This window comes from Hypanus sabinus, unplaced genomic scaffold (assembly GCF_030144855.1).
Source record: "Hypanus sabinus isolate sHypSab1 unplaced genomic scaffold, sHypSab1.hap1 scaffold_822, whole genome shotgun sequence".
Lineage (NCBI taxonomy): Eukaryota > Metazoa > Chordata > Chondrichthyes > Myliobatiformes > Dasyatidae > Hypanus > Hypanus sabinus.
The window spans coordinates 157,271-172,986 of record NW_026781675.1 but is presented as its reverse complement, the minus strand read 5'-3'; the positions used below and the strand labels follow the sequence as shown (position 1 = coordinate 172,986).

At 40.3% G+C, this 15,716-nt stretch overlaps 1 protein-coding gene across 2 annotated transcripts in view; it reads left to right on the top strand.

The window, feature by feature from the left end:
- The first annotated feature begins 287 nt into the window (after nt 1-287).
- LOC132390262 (26S proteasome non-ATPase regulatory subunit 11-like) overlaps nt 288-15,716 on the top strand; it is a 159,736-nt gene continuing 144,307 nt past the window's right edge. Inside the window, exon 1 of one of the 2 annotated variants that reach the window (XM_059962872.1) lies at nt 288-417. In XM_059962872.1, the coding sequence (XP_059818855.1) occupies nt 327-417 (91 nt within the window). In that variant the 5' untranslated portion in view covers nt 288-326. The remainder of the gene's footprint in view (nt 418-15,716) is intronic. The other variant, XM_059962873.1, reaches the window with a different exon arrangement.

The window sequence follows — 15,716 nt, the reverse complement described above, 5'->3', positions numbered from 1 at the left end:
GCTATCTCATTGTGAGCCGGTTCGGATGCGCCAGGAAATGGGTCGCCACAATGCCTAATTTTTGTCTCAGGTTTTTCATCTTTAGGAAACAAAATGCATAAGTTCTCAAAATTGGTACTCGCGGCGGTTCGTGTAGATTGAAAACTAATAGTACCTAGGCACGCTCACAAAATATCACTATGAGACACAATAAAATGACACCTACAAAGAAAAGATACTAGAATATGCGGTTGTAATTTGGATGACGTTTGTAGACAGGATGTGAAGGTTAGGTTAGGCGGTGAAGAGGAGGGAGTTGATTGACGTAATACTCGGCGAAGAAAAAGATGGCGGCAGTGGCGTTGGTTGAATTGCAGCGCGCTCAGTCCTTGATCAGCACTGACAGGAACACGTCCATAGATATCCTGCACAGTATCGGTAAGTGATTGCGGGTGACGGATGTGGTTATTGGAGGGGTGAGAGGCAGAAATATCGAGCAGCTAATGCTGCTGACTCACTGTAGGTGCTACCTGGGCCTAATCAGTACTTGCCGTCCTTCTGAGTATCGGCTCACGGATACACCGACCGTTTGAAAACTCGCATACAGCAGTCGGGCTCCTAATAAAGTGAGAGGCGGCGTATCTGTAAGTTCAGAAGCGGAATCAGCAGTTGGATGAATAGAGAGTTTGGAAACTGCTCGACGACCCGGAGCATACTTAACAATTCAACCAGGTTTTCTTCAAGGTTCTGTTGCCACTACAACAACTTCAAGCGGTTTTTGGTTAATTGGGCCACCGGTTAATAGGTGCAGCTATCTTTTTTCTCGGACAGTTATTAAAGAACAAATATAAATTGGGAAAAAATAACCGGGATTTCCTTAATTTGTTTCGGACAAAGTCACGTGCACTTGTGTCGCTCTTAGACGCTACATTATACTTAAAGTGAACAGTTGCATTTGTTGCATGTTCTTGAGTTACGTTATAAATTTGGGTCGATGGACACCAATTCATAAAACAGTGATTTTTGTTTTTTTTTAGAACCTTGCCAGATGTCACGCAGAGATTTCACACTAGTCCATAGTTGTCATGATGCTTTGTCACTATGTTTTATCTTTTAAATACATTCTCAATTATTTCATATACCATTTGTGATATCAAAGGGGTGCATGTGTACTCATTTGCGGAACTATATAGTACTTGATTGTGGGAAGATAAACTTACAAACAAGGCCCAAAAGTGACAATTGTGCAAGGTATATTTAACTCTGAAACTGGCTAATTGGAACAGCTGTTGATGCAGGGGATAGGTTTCAGATTTCTGGATTATTAGGATCTCTTCTGTGGAACATATAATCAGAAGAAAAAGGGCAGGTTACACTTAAAGTTGTGCAAGACAAAATCCTTGCAGGGGCTTTTGTTAAGAGCCATAAGAGGGTTTAAATTAATCTGAGGCATGGGGACTAGAGTGATAGGGCTGAGTATGAGAAAGTTGGTACACAAATTAATGCAGAATGTAGTGAGATTCTGAAGAAAGAAAAGAAGGTTGGTATGGCAGAATCCAGTTAGTGGAATGAGTTAAACTGTGTCTTTAAATATTAGGGGAGTGCATATCATAATGCTGGAAAAAGCTGCTGGAGAAGTAGTGGTTGGATACAAAGAAATGGTGGATACATTCAATAAGTTTTTTGCGTCATACTTCACTTTCAAAATTTCCAGTAGTATGCCAGAAATTCAAGAGTGCCTGGGGGAAGAAGTGAGTGTAGGTACTGTTTGAGTTGAGCCTAGCCATATAGTCATAAGTATAGCCATATAGTCATTGTTGGCTCTTGCTGACTAGTGATGTTCTACAGTGGTGTATGTTGTGTTGCAACTGTTTCTTTTCATGTTATATGTTAATATCTTGGTTAATGAAATTGATGGTTTTGTAGCCAATTTTGTATGCAAAACAAAGGTAGGTGGAAGGTAGAGTAGGGCAAGGTGTTAGTCCAGGCTTAGGGTATTGAGGAGTCTGATAGCTTGGGGGAAGAAACTGTTACACAGTCTGGTCGTGAGAGCCTGAATGCTTTGGAGCCTTTTCCCAGACAGCAGAAAGGAGAAGAGATTGTATGAGGGGTGCATGTGGTCCTTCATAATTCTGTTTCCTTTGTGGATGCAGCGTGTAGCGTAAATGTCCGTGATGGCGGGAAGAGAGACCCCGATGATCTCAGCTGACCTCACTATCTGCTGCAGGGTCTTGTGATCCGAGATGGTGTAATTTCCGAACCAGGCAGTGATGCAGTTGCCCAGGACGCTCTCAGTGCAACCCCTGTAGAATGTGATGAGGATGGGGGGGTGGGAGACGGACTTTCCTCAGCCTGCGCGAAAAGTAGAGATGCTGCTGGGCTTTCTTTGCTATGGAGCTGGTGTTGAGGGACCAGGTGAGATTCTCCGTCAGGTGAACAGCAAGAAATTTGGTGCTCTTTACGATCTCTACCGAGGAGCCGTCGATGTTCAGTGGGGAGTGGTCGCTCCATGCCCTCCTGAAGTCAACAACCATCTCTTTTGTTTCGTTCTCATTCAGAGACAGGTTGTTGGCTCTGCACCTGTCCGTTAGCCGCTGCACCTCCTCTCTGTATGCTGACTCGTCGTTCTTGCTGATGAGACCCACCACGGTCGTGTCATCGGTGACCTTGATGATGTGGTTCGAGTTGTGTGCTGCTGCACAGTCATGGGTCAGCAGAGTGAACAGCAGTGGACTGAGCACACAGCCCTGGGGGGCCCCCATGCTCAGTGTGATGGTGTTGGAGATGCTGCTCCCGATCCGGACTGACTGAGGTCTCCCAGTCAGGAAGTCTAGGATCCAGTTGCAGAGGGAGGTGTTCAGGCCCAGTAGGCTCAGCTTTCCAATCAGTTTCTGAGGGATGAATGTGCTGAATGCTGAACTGAACAGCATTCGAACGTATGTGTGTTTTTTGTCCAGGTGGTTTAGGGCCAGGTGGAGGGTGGTGGCAGTGGTGCTGTCTGTTGAGCGGTTGGGACGGTACGCAAACTGCAGGGGGTCCAGTGAGGGGGGCAGCAGGGTCTTGATATGCCTCATGACGAGCCTCTCGAAACACTTCATGATGATGAATGTGAGTGCAACAGGACGGTAGTCATTTAGGTAGGACACGGAAGACTTCTTTGGCACGGGGATGGTGGTGACGGCCTTGAAGCACATTGGAACAGTGGTACTGCTCAGGGAGATGTTGAAGATGTCAGAGAGAACATCTGCCAGCTGGTCTGCACATCCTCTGAGCACTCTACCAGGGATGTTGTCTAGTCCAGCACTCTTCCGTGTGTTGACCCTGCACAGGGTTCTTCTCACATCGGCCATGGAGAGACACAGCACCTGGTCATTCGCAGGAGGGGTGGACTTTCTCTCCTCCACATCATTTTCTGCTTCAAACCGGGCGTAGAAGTTATTCAGAGCATTTGGGAGGGAGACATCACCCGCACAGTCAGGTGATGTTGTCTTGTAATTGGTGATGTCCTGGATGTCCTTCCACACGCTGTGTCACTGCTGTCCTGGAAGTGGCTGTGGATTCACTGGGCATGTGCACACTTTGCCCCTCTGATGGCCCGGGACAGTTTGGCCCTTGCTGTTGTTAGAGCTGCCTTGTCACTTGCTCTGTAAGGTGGAGTCATAGGACCCTAAACCTACATATCCTTTCAAAATTAAAGTCATACTTTTCTGCAATATTGCAGCTTTGTCAGTTGCAGTGAAAATCTCACGCAATTGTTTCCCGTCTAGTTTCTGGATGACTTCACTTTCGGGCCTTTTGCAACTGTGTTCAGTTTCAGTTGTTATCCTTTCCTCTTCATCAGCTCTTCATCTGTCAGTTCTTAGTCATGGGATGCCAAAACCTCTTCAACATCATCTTCGTCAACTTCCACAATCCCTTAGCCAAACTCACTATATCCTTAAGTCATTCACCACGATCAAAACGCTTTATCATGTCTAGTTTTATGGTAATCGTAACGCCCTTACGTGCTCTTTTAGGCTTTTCTGATACCTTAGAACTCATCTTGCAAACGGATGCACAAAATAAATCGACATAAAGCACAGTTGCTCACAGGCTCGTGTTTAAGCAATGCCGGCAAGAATGCAGTTCCGGGTGAGGAGCTTGGCTGCTTCGGGCACATGCTGCCTTTTTTTGCCTTCTGTTAGCGAAAACAGGTAACTAATGTAGGTCTTTAGTAACAGCAAGGTGACGTAAAGTGAACGTTCGAAAAATGGGGGACATCTGTATTCTGGTGAGGAATTAGAGGAACCGGTTGCAGAGGGAGATACAGAAGTCCCAAGTTTTGGAGCTTTTCAGCCAAATCTGATTATGTAGAATTATTGTGTAGTATTAGTATCTTTGAAGAATCATTAGATTCTGGAATGTTTGTGGAGGAGTGCAAAATTGCAAATGTCACTCCATCCTTTAAGAAGGGAGGGAGAACCCAAGTCATTATAAGCATTTAATCTTATTTCAGTGGTTAGGAAGAACAATGTTTCCAAGTTCTTGGAAGTACATGATTTGTCTGACAAATGTTTGGAATTCATTGAGGAAATAACAGGCAGAATGGACAACAAAAGTCAGTGGATGTTGTTTTCAAAAGCCCTTTGATCAGATGTCACACCTGAAGCTTCTAAACAAGTTAAGAACCCATAGTATTTCAGATATAATACTGATATGGGTGGAGGATTGGTTGACCAGTGGGAATAAAAAACCTTTTTTGGGTTGGCTATTGGTAACATGATGTTCTGCAGTGGTTTGTGTTGGGACTATTAGTGTCTTGGATGATGGAATTGTTGGCTTGGTAGCCAAATTTGCATATAAGACAAAGGGCAGGTGGTGTTTAGGGAGCAGGGAATCTACTGAAGGGCTAAAATGGGTAAGGGAAATGGGCAGTAAAGTATCAGAAGGAACACTTCAGGAAATACAGTCATGGTAGAAAGAAATCAAATTTATTTTGATCTATTTTCTTAATGGAACCACATTCAGATATCTGAAGGTGCAAAGGGATTTAGGAATCCTTGTACATTTCCTTAAATGTTAACTTACAGGTTGAGTCAGTAGTAAAGAAGAAAAATACAATGTTAGTGTTCATTTTTAGAGGACTAGAATATAAAAGCAAAGATATTAATGCTGAGGATTTATGAGGTATTGGTCAGAGAGCAATTCTAAGTCCCTTATCAATGCCAGTGTGCTGGCATTGGAGAGGATCCAGAGGAGGATCACAAAATGATCCTGGGAATGAAAGGGTTAACATATGAGGCATGTATCGTGACTCTGGGTCTAGAAGACTGAGGGCAGATGAAAGTTCAAGATGGAGTGGATATGGAGAGGATTTTCCTTTAGCAGGAACAATCAAGGAGTAGAGGTAACATACTCAGAATTGTAGGAAGTGTATTTAGAACCAAAATGAGGAGAAATTTCTTTAGACAGCAGGTGGTGAATTTGTGGAATATATTGCCAAAGACAGCAGTTGAGGCCAAATATTTGGAATATTTAAAGCAGAGGACTTTGTTCTTGATTAATTAGGATGTCAAAAGTTACAGGGAGAAATTTTGGACATCCTAACACTGAATTAACGCATACAAGATGACAAACTGCTGCATTTTGTTCTGTGCAGATATGAACTCCCTGTTGGGGGAAAGGCATTGGAATATGTGTGCTGTTTAATTAAGGTTGGTGTACAAACTCATCTATAGTTAGCAGTGACTGTTCTGCAGAAATTGAGCATTTTACAGTTTACTGTTGTGTTCATCACCACTGTCTACATCCCCGTGACTGCGAGCTGGGGTGTTTTACCATATCATTAGCTGTCTGTAAAACAAGCATCCAGTTGGTCTCTTCATAATTGCAGGAGAATTCAATAATGTTAACCTGCAGAACATTTTACCCAAATTGCACCAATTTATCAACACCTGGCGATCAAACAGACTGGACCCTGTTACAAAACCATCCTGCACCCTTACCTTGGCCTCTCTGACCATGAGGAATTACAGTCGGCCCTCCTTATCTGCGAGTTCCACATCTGCAAATTCAACCAACCGTGAATCGAGGAAACCCGGAAGTGCTGTTCCAGCACTTCTTGTTTGAGTATGTACAGACTTTTTATTCTTGTCATTATTCCCCAGACAATGCAATATAACAACTATTTTACATAGCATTTATGTTGTATTAGGTATTATAAGTAATCTAGAGATGATTTAAAGTATAGGGGAGGATGTGTTTGGGTTATTGTGGATCGGGATCAAAAAAAATCGGAAGTTGTCTTACTAAGTATATCCAGTATTATTTAGTCAAACGTTAGTCTTAGTATATAGTATATATTTTACCTTTCTATGCATATAAAACACTTGATTGTATGTTTCAGTGCTGGGCTCAGGAACGGAAGTTCCAAAGTTTGATCCAGTGACAGACCACTTTGGAGTGCACTCTCCACCGTGTCTGGTTGATGTGGAGGATAAAAAACTCAAAACCGCAAAATCCAATAATTAAACCACTGCGTTGCTTAGTAATAATTGTAGCTTCCATGGGGGCACAGCCTTTCTCATTTTATCTTTTAAAATTCCGATTGTTGACCGACGTAGCCTAACACTTTTCCAATGACCAATAGATTTAATATCTTTCCGATGGCTTTATTATTTCCACATTATTTTCAATCCTGATCGTGATTATTTTCGTGAACAGAAACACTGTGGATCTGCTGCTGGGTCCTAATGCCCAATGTACTAAGACAGGAAAAATAAGGTCTGGGGTTCTGCTGGAACCTAAGATCCACCACATTGAGACAGGTTGAATAAGGTACTTGAGCATCCGCGTTTTTTCTTATCCGCTTGGTACCAAATCACTCACAGATAAGGAGGGCTGACTGTATATGCAGAATTAAAAGGGCTAAAACCTAACTAACTTATTTGTAGCTTGCTTAGTAATGTTGCACGATAACCAATCTGCTAACTGAGAATAACTTAAGAACAAAGGAGTGTTGCATGCTGCTCTGTGTACCCTTATCAAGATGCCTACAACAATAAGTATGTATATGATAACGAATTTTTAACAAGCAGCCCCAGACAGTACTCAGGCTCACTTGATGTGGAATTTCCCAGGCTTTGTGAGTGGGGACTCTGTTTTGTCAACTGAGCATGCAAGCTTGCTAATAAGCAATATGTATTTTAGGTAAACTATGTTTGACAATTATGTCCTGGGTCTGAACCTAAACTCTGGTAGAAGTTCGAGTCGTTTTGTAAGTCAAGATGTGTCGTATGAGTCTCCTGGAATAATTGAAAAGTTTAAGTCTTCTTGTAAGTCAAGACGGTTTGTTCAAGTTCCCAGATGGTGGGGGAGGGGGAAGAGTAGTCAATTACGGAAAATAATAAACAAATATCCATTCAATGAAAAGAAACTAAGACAAATTTGTTCCAATTGTTGAAACATTTCGGTAAAGACAGTTGGCCTGCAGGAGGTAATTTTATTGTATATACTAAATTTAAATACAGCAGGCAGGACAGAGAATATGAAAAGAGAAGGCAGGGAAAGATTACGGTCACTTGATTGGCCCATGGCAACAAGAAGCATAAATTAAATTGTTGGAATAATAACGCTAAGGGAAGAGGGATAGATGAACATGACTAAAGAGGCAATCCTAGGAGTTTGCAAGAGTTAGAATGATTTGTGAAGAATAGGTAAAGGACAGAAACAGACAAAGGAAACAGAGAAAGAAATTGTATCAGAGACAAAACATACAGTCCATGGAAGAACAAAAATAATTCTGGAGTACCCCTCCTTTATCCAGACATACTGACCGATTCCCCAAACGATATCAATGATGACTGGGAATGGATAAGTCAGCGTCTGTTTTACCATGGTCAGGTTCCACACTCCATTTGACTCTCCCCCTTGTGCCAACTTGACAGTCATTGTATTGCCACTGAGCAATGTAGTTCCTCTAGAATGGATGGGAAGCCCAATATCCATTTCTGCCTGCATGCGCAGTCAGACTGGACCCATGAACAAGGGCCATTGGTTTTACTGGAATCAATACAGGCTCAGTATCAATTGCCCACGAGCACTGTTCCTAACCCACAAGCTGGACTGGCAGGACAAGCACCTACTTTGCAAATCCATAATCCCTGGACCCCTCCTGAACTCAGTGGTATTCTGAATGCCACGCCTGACAAAAAGGTCGACCCCAAGGACTTGGTAATTATTTAAGAACTGTCCTGACTCTATATTCCAGAGATTTGTTCCTACTGGCTATGGCCGCCCTTACTCCTACTGATCAGACTCGATTCACCACTGGATTTGGGCATGGTAACTACGACCAGTTAATCGTGACCGGGCAAACTGAACCAAGGATGACTGAAGATATACTGGACACCTCGTCCCACACTCTGGTCCAGTCCAGATGTAACTAAGTTCTTAGAGGGTAAACCCAGGAAAGGTGGGACCCCTGATGATTTCCTAGAATGCTTTAATGTCATTTATTCTGCACGATTGGGAGATCCGCTGCATGCAGTAGGTAACCAATCCCACAGTACTATGCTCTCCTCGTCCAAGCCCTGCCCAGCAAGGTGGCTGAACAGGTTAAAGTCAACAGTATGAACTGGTCAGAACCCACTCAAGCTTCTGAAAACAATTTAAAATGAATTAGTAGTTCACAAAGTATTTCTAGGAAAGCTGTAAATCAGATAAAGATGTTCAATATTTGTCATTGTAACTATTAACAACCTGTGGCCTTGTCAGAAAGAAGTGTCGTATTTTAGTCTTCCAAATCAAACCAGAGTCTATCTAAAGGGAAAAGATCATTTAAGTTTTCAGTGGGTGGCTAGACCAATATTCTGTATCTTAATATTTCTATTCTTCCCTTGCGAGGAAATGTTGATTTTTGATTTTGTCTGTCTGAACAAATAAGGACACTATGTTATACTTCTTAAAATAAGTCTAGTGTGTTAGTTTGTCAGAAGAAAAGATTTACTTGTTTTTAAAAGGATTTTGTTATGAAGTGTGGCACCAATGTGGTACAGACCTTAATAGACCAGAAGATACCAGATTCAGGCTTTGACCTGTGCTAATTAAACCCCATCATACATTATGCTGACTCAGATGCATAAATTCCTGAGACTTGTCAATTCCCTCCACTTTAAATATGAGGTCCTTCCCCAAATGAACCCCCTTCTCCATTTTTCTCCTGTTCTTCTGTGAACCCAGCCACCTTTTTAGAATGTCCACCAGAGCATCTAGATTGTGCAACAATAAATCACCAACTGACAGAAGTCTGACCTGACATGACTGACATCACCCTCGCTAACCCAGAATTAGTCTTCTATGTAGATGAGAGCTCTGAAATTACCTGAGATGGACCTGAATCAAATGTCTGTAATGATTTTATGGGTATATCCTGGCACTAACCAAATATCTCCAGGTGTTGCACTGGCAGATGAAGGAGGCCCACCGAGAAGGGAAGGAAAATGAGGATCTGGTTCTGGTAAAGAACCATCTTAGAAAGAAGCTTGAGCCTCGCTGGAAAGGAACCTGCTAAGTGTTACCGACCACTCCAATGGCAGTCAAACTATAAGGACTTATGAAATGGACATATCTAGGACATGCCAAATGTGTGCATTCATGACTAAGCTATTACTATCTATACTCGTAACCTTAAGCACTTGTATTGTAGTACCCAAGCCAAACACCTTTCTGTCACTTTGCTGTAGTTATGCCGGGAAAACTAACTTATCTGTCAGCTGGGTGTGTGCAGTGATTCCTCCCCATTGGAAGTCGGGGGTTCCCCTAATAGCCATTCTGCTGAATAGCAGTGAACAACTGTCAGTTAGGACCTTTTCTAATGACATGCAGACAAGTGAGACCTAAAGTTGCACCAGTGATGTGATTGGAGACTGTCGGTGCCACTATATCAATATCTGGTACACTTGACCCCCTCCCACCCTGGAAGAAAGCTATCCGATGGAGAGGCCCTCGTGGCCCTCCACCATTGTCAGATCTGACCAGCCAGCAAACACTATCTGGTAAAGGTAAGGGGACTTACTTTCTGGGCAAAATAGCATTTAATGCCATTTATACAACAATGGTGCCCTCTGTATAGGTATAGGTCAATAGGTTAAAATTGGCTCAAAGTGCTACCAATGGGTTTGCGGGGAAAGGGCCTGCTTGTGGCTCCCAGGAGAGACAACTAGCCGATGGACTCACAACAAGAGAACAGAAATTGGATGGGATACCGTTTCCTGGCTTACCTTGTATCCAACATATGAATGCTGAAAACCCTGGACCAGTACCCTTCCTTCGTAAGGCAAAAGCGAGGAATCTCACAATAGGAGTGCTTCTGGATGATAGCTTTCCCCTCTACGGGGCTGCCCGCAATTCAAGGGAAATCATCAACCAGGCATTAGTTTCGAAGGACATGGCCAATAGTACCGCTAAGGCCACGGATGACATCCAGGATCAGGTGAGGGCCATTATTGCTGAAATGGTGGCACTATGACAGGCTGTTATACGGAATTGAATGGCCCTCAATTTTGTTCTGGCTGAAAAAGGAGGTAAATGTGCTGTTATGGGACAAGAGTGCTGCACCTACATCCCAGATGAATCTGAGAACATTACCTCTCTCTCTGTTAACATTCAAAAGGAGGTAAATACAATCTGGAAAATCAGGGCCAACCTACATGGTTTAGCTCGAAAGAAGTATTGTGGCCCTGCAGTGACATCTTCACAGGATGGAGCTGTACATTGCTACATTATGCTATCATTTCAGGAGTAGTCATACCTACTGCACTTTTTCAGTGTTTATGGCCTCTTGTGCTTTTGCCAACAAAGAATCTCCCTAGAAGGGAGGGGACCTCAGACAGATTGAGGTGCAAATGATGAGGATGGAGACTACGATGATGCTGAAAGCCCTTTGGCCTATCCCAATGGTTACTATCCACCCTTCCAACACGATTATGAAAATTAAAGTGTACCCCAAAAATGATCATCCTAGTTGTCACTGAATGAGAAAGGGAGGGAATGAGGAAATACATATAGAACTAAGAAGGCTAAAACCTAACTGACTTATTGGCAGCTTGACAAGTTGTACTATGAGAATAATATAAACATAGAAAACATAAAGCACAGTACAGGCCCTTCGGCTCAAAAGCTGTGCTGAACATTTCCCTGTCTTAGAACTACCTAGGCCAGAGGTCGGCAACCTGCGGCTCCAGAGCCACATGTGGCTCTTTGATCTCTGTGATGCGGCTCCCCGTGGTTTGTTAGCTTTTGAAATGTAATTCGAAATTTGAAGATTATGGTGATCTTGTACAATCTGAAAACTTTGCGGAGACACCGTTTCCTGGCACATCCGAACCGGCTCACAATTAGCCACCGTTCCGACTAAGGGAGATAGCCTACGGGGGTTTGTGAGTACGCGTCTTTTGGAGCATCCGCGCCCACGGGGGGCGGGTTGAGGGAGGCTTTAAAGCAAGGCTGTTTAGTTGGAATAAAGTTACCTTGACTGCAGTGTCTTTATTTTAGCGCTGCGTGTAGCACACCGCTACAATGTGTTTTTTATCGCTATTAATATACATCACCACTGCCAATGCCTGACGCCCGCCAGTGCGCGCTTTCTTTTAATTCTTCGATCCAAGGTAGGCTAACTATGGAGTAACCTTCAACCCAACGTCTTTTTTTCGGAGTTCAAAATGTTTTTGTTGCATGCAGAAATGTAATTTCGTTTTCTCTGCAGGAGTTCATCAATTTCATAAATGCAACACATTATAGTTTGTTTATACATAGCATAAAGGCAAAAAAAAACCCGTTGTATGCAGTGTAATTTCATTTTGTGGCTCCCAGTGTTTTCTTTTCTGTGGGAAATGGGTCCATATTGGCTCTTTCAGTGGTAAACGTTGCCGACCCCTGACCTAGGCTTTACCCATAGCCCTTTATTTTTCTAAGCTCCATGTAGCCATCCAGGAGTCTCTTAAAAGGCCCTATTGGGGGATGTTATGTGATGACGTAGGATCGAGACGTGGAAATCCAGCTCTCCTGTAAAAAAACAGTAAAATAATGTTTGTGAAGAAAAGTTAGTAAATACTTTAAAAAATTACTTATAATCTACTCAGGATTGTCTTAAGATATGCCTCCTAAACAGAAGCAGAAGAAAACTACTACTTTGAAGACAACACAAGTTGGAAAAGAATCAAGGCCGGCCGCCATGAAAGAGCCTCGGGCTCAAGTACATTTTACCTCCGGCGATACAGAACAGGAAACTGCGGTGACATCAACTGTTTCCAAAAAAAAAGCAACAGGAATTGTGCATGCGTGAAGGAAGGGGCATGCGCAAACTCGAGCAACCCAAACTACAAATCCCAGCTAAGATCGGAACTGAAGGTGAAAGTGAATATAAGGTGGAGTCAGATTCTCTGGATAAATCAGACGAAGATGAAGAGACAAAGAAGAGCAATAGGAAGAGCTTGGAGGTGTTATTGGAGACATAAAAGAATCTTTGGTGCAAATAAAGCATGAATTAAAAACATTAAAAGTAATTTAAAGATATTAAAAATATGAAGATTATGTTTGATAAAATGATGAAAAAACAGGACAAAATGGACAAGAAAATTAAAAACTTGGAAGAAACAGCGGGAGATATCATTGATAGAGTGAACAAAATGGAAAATAATATTTCTGCCTGGACATCAGAAAGAAAACGTTTGTTGGAAAAAGTGGACATGCTTGAAAATTGTAGTAGACGAAGTAATATTAAGATTGTTGGACTTAAGGAAGGTATAGAGGGAGAGGATCCAATAAATTTTTTTCAAAAATGGATCCTGGAAATTTTGGATGATCAAAACCCACGATCAATCTTGGTAAGATGCTCAAGATAAAGAAAAGATCCTGAAGGCGGCTGCCCCACGTGCCAGAAAGAGAAACTGGCTATTGATGATAGAAGGGAAAACAGTTCTTTTCTATCCTGATATAAGTTATGGCCTTTTGAAGAGAAAGAAGGAATTTAACACAGTGAGAAAAGTTTTATGAGAAAAGGGTTATAAATTTATAATGTGTCACCTGGCAACCCTGATAATTTTTTTGGATGATGGAAAAAGAAGATTTTTTACTGATTATCAGGATGCGGAAGAATTTGCACAAGAATTCCCAAATATTCGCTAACCACAGCCAAAGATTTAAAAGTGAAATGGATTAAAGATGAAGTCAGGGACAGTGAATGGACTTTTAAAGACAGAAGAATATTTAAATATTTTCTTAATTATATTTAAGGTAAATATAATATTTAAGGAGAAAGGTAAAAATTTGAGAAATATTAATCAAGAGTAGTGATATTTTTTCTTCTCATATATATACTATTTTATGTTATGGGGGAGCTGGGGAACTTCGGATTGATTGCTACGGGATTCACGTGTGTAATCATGGCGATTGCCATGACCCGCACAAAGGGGGGTAATGTTTTTTTTATTCACAACATTAGTACGGGGGTATTTTGTTAGTTTTTTCTTTATAATCTATTTTTCTGTCTTTGCCTGGACAATCCAGTGGGGGGGGGGGGGGGGGAAGACACATAGCAACATGGAGAATTTTAAAATGATTCCCCAAGGTACTACGAAAGTTGAAACATTAGCTATTATTATAGATTGGAGTAACCCTGTTAAAAATAATGACTAATTTACTGAATTTTTAAAGTTTTAAATGGGCTTAATGGACCAGTAAAAAGAAAAAGAATTTTAACATACATTAAGAAAATGAAAACAGATATAGCTTTTTTACAAGAAAAACACTTAACAGAGATAGGACATCAGAAATTAAAGAGAGATTGGATCGGAAATGTTATCGCAGCTTCATTTAATTCAAAGGCGAAGGGAGTTGCAATTTTGGTTAATAAAACTTTACCAATTAAAATACAAAATGTAAAAATTGATTCTGTGGGGAGATATGTAATTATATGTTGTCAATTTTTTTTCAGAACTATGGACACTTATGAATATTTATGCACCAAATGAAAATGATGTAAAATTTATACAAGAGGCCTTTTTGAATTTGGCTGACGCACATGGCAAAATATTAATAGGTGGAAATTTTAACTTTTGTCTATACCCAGTTTTAGATAGATCAACAAAGGTTGTTACAAAAACAAAAGTAACAAAATTAACTATCATTGATGAAAGATTTAAATTTGAATGATATATGGAGAAGAATTAATCCAAAAGAAAGAGATTATTCATTTTATTCAAATAGACATAAAACTTATTCAAGGATAGATTTTTTCCTATTATCAACGAATGTTCAAGACAGAGTGAAAAATATGGAACATAAAGCAAGAATATCGTCAGATCATTCCCCCTTGATAATGACAATTATAATGATAGATAAAGAGGAATCGATTTACAGATGGAGATTTAATTCAATATTATTAAAACCTCAAGATTTTTGTAGTTTCATGAAAAAGCAGATTCAGTTTTTTTAGATACAAATTTACATTCAGTTGATGATAAATTTATAGTATGGGAAGCAATGAAGGCATATTTGAGAGGCCAGATAATGTTATACTTCTAAAATAAAGGAATATATGGTAGAAACAGATCAATTGGAAAAAGAGATTATAAATTTAGAAAAAGAATCTCAAAGATATATGACAGAAGAAAAACGAAAACAACTTGTTAACAAGAAGTTACAATATAATACACTTCAGATATATCGAACAGAAAATGCAATTATGAGAACTAAACAGAGATATTACGAACTAGGTGAAAGATCACACAACATTCTTGCTTGGCAGTTAAAAACAGACCAGACTTCCAAAATGATAAATGCACTTAGAACAAGTGTAAATAAAATTACTTATAAATCTTTAGAAATTAATGAAACTTTTAAGGATTTTTATTCTGAACTGTATCACAAGATGATAATGTCAAGATAGAAAGGTTTTTATCACAAATAACTCTTCCAAAATTGGATTCGGAAGAACAGAAGGGATTAGATAATGCCTTTTACATTAAAAGAGGTTGAAGAAGCTTTAGGATGACTTCAGAGTAATAAATCCCCAGGAGAGGATGGTTTTCCACCCGAATTTTATAAAAAGTTTAAAGATTTATTAATTCCTCCTTTTATGGAGCTAATATACCAAGCGGAAAGAACGCATAAACTTCCAGAATCTTTTTTGACAGCTATTTTAATAGTATTGCCAAAAAAAATAGAGATCTTTTAAAGCCAACATCATTTAGACCTATTTCTTTGTTGAACACCGACTATAAAATAATAGCAAAAATTTTATCTAATAGATTATGTAAATACTTAACAAAATTAATACAAATGGATCAAACAGGATTTATTAAAAATAGACAATTAGCAGATAATGTAACTCGGTAACTGCTTTATTTGTGTTGGTGATAGAACCATTAGCTGAATTAATTAGAACGGACCCAGATGTTAAAGGTTTCAGAGTTAACCAGGAGGAATATAAGATTATTTACTGACGATGTTTTGCAAACCCATTGTATTTGCTGTGTAAATTATTTTCTAGATTGGAAGAATATGGGATACATATATAGAATATATACATATAAGAATATCAGGCTACAAAATAACTTGGGATAAAAGTGAAATTCTACCCCTTACTAAAGGAGATTATAGTCAAAGTTGATTAATAACTCAATTTAGATGGCCAATAAATGGTGTAAAATATTTAGGTATAAGAGTTGATAATGATGTAAAGGTAAGATGTCAAGAAT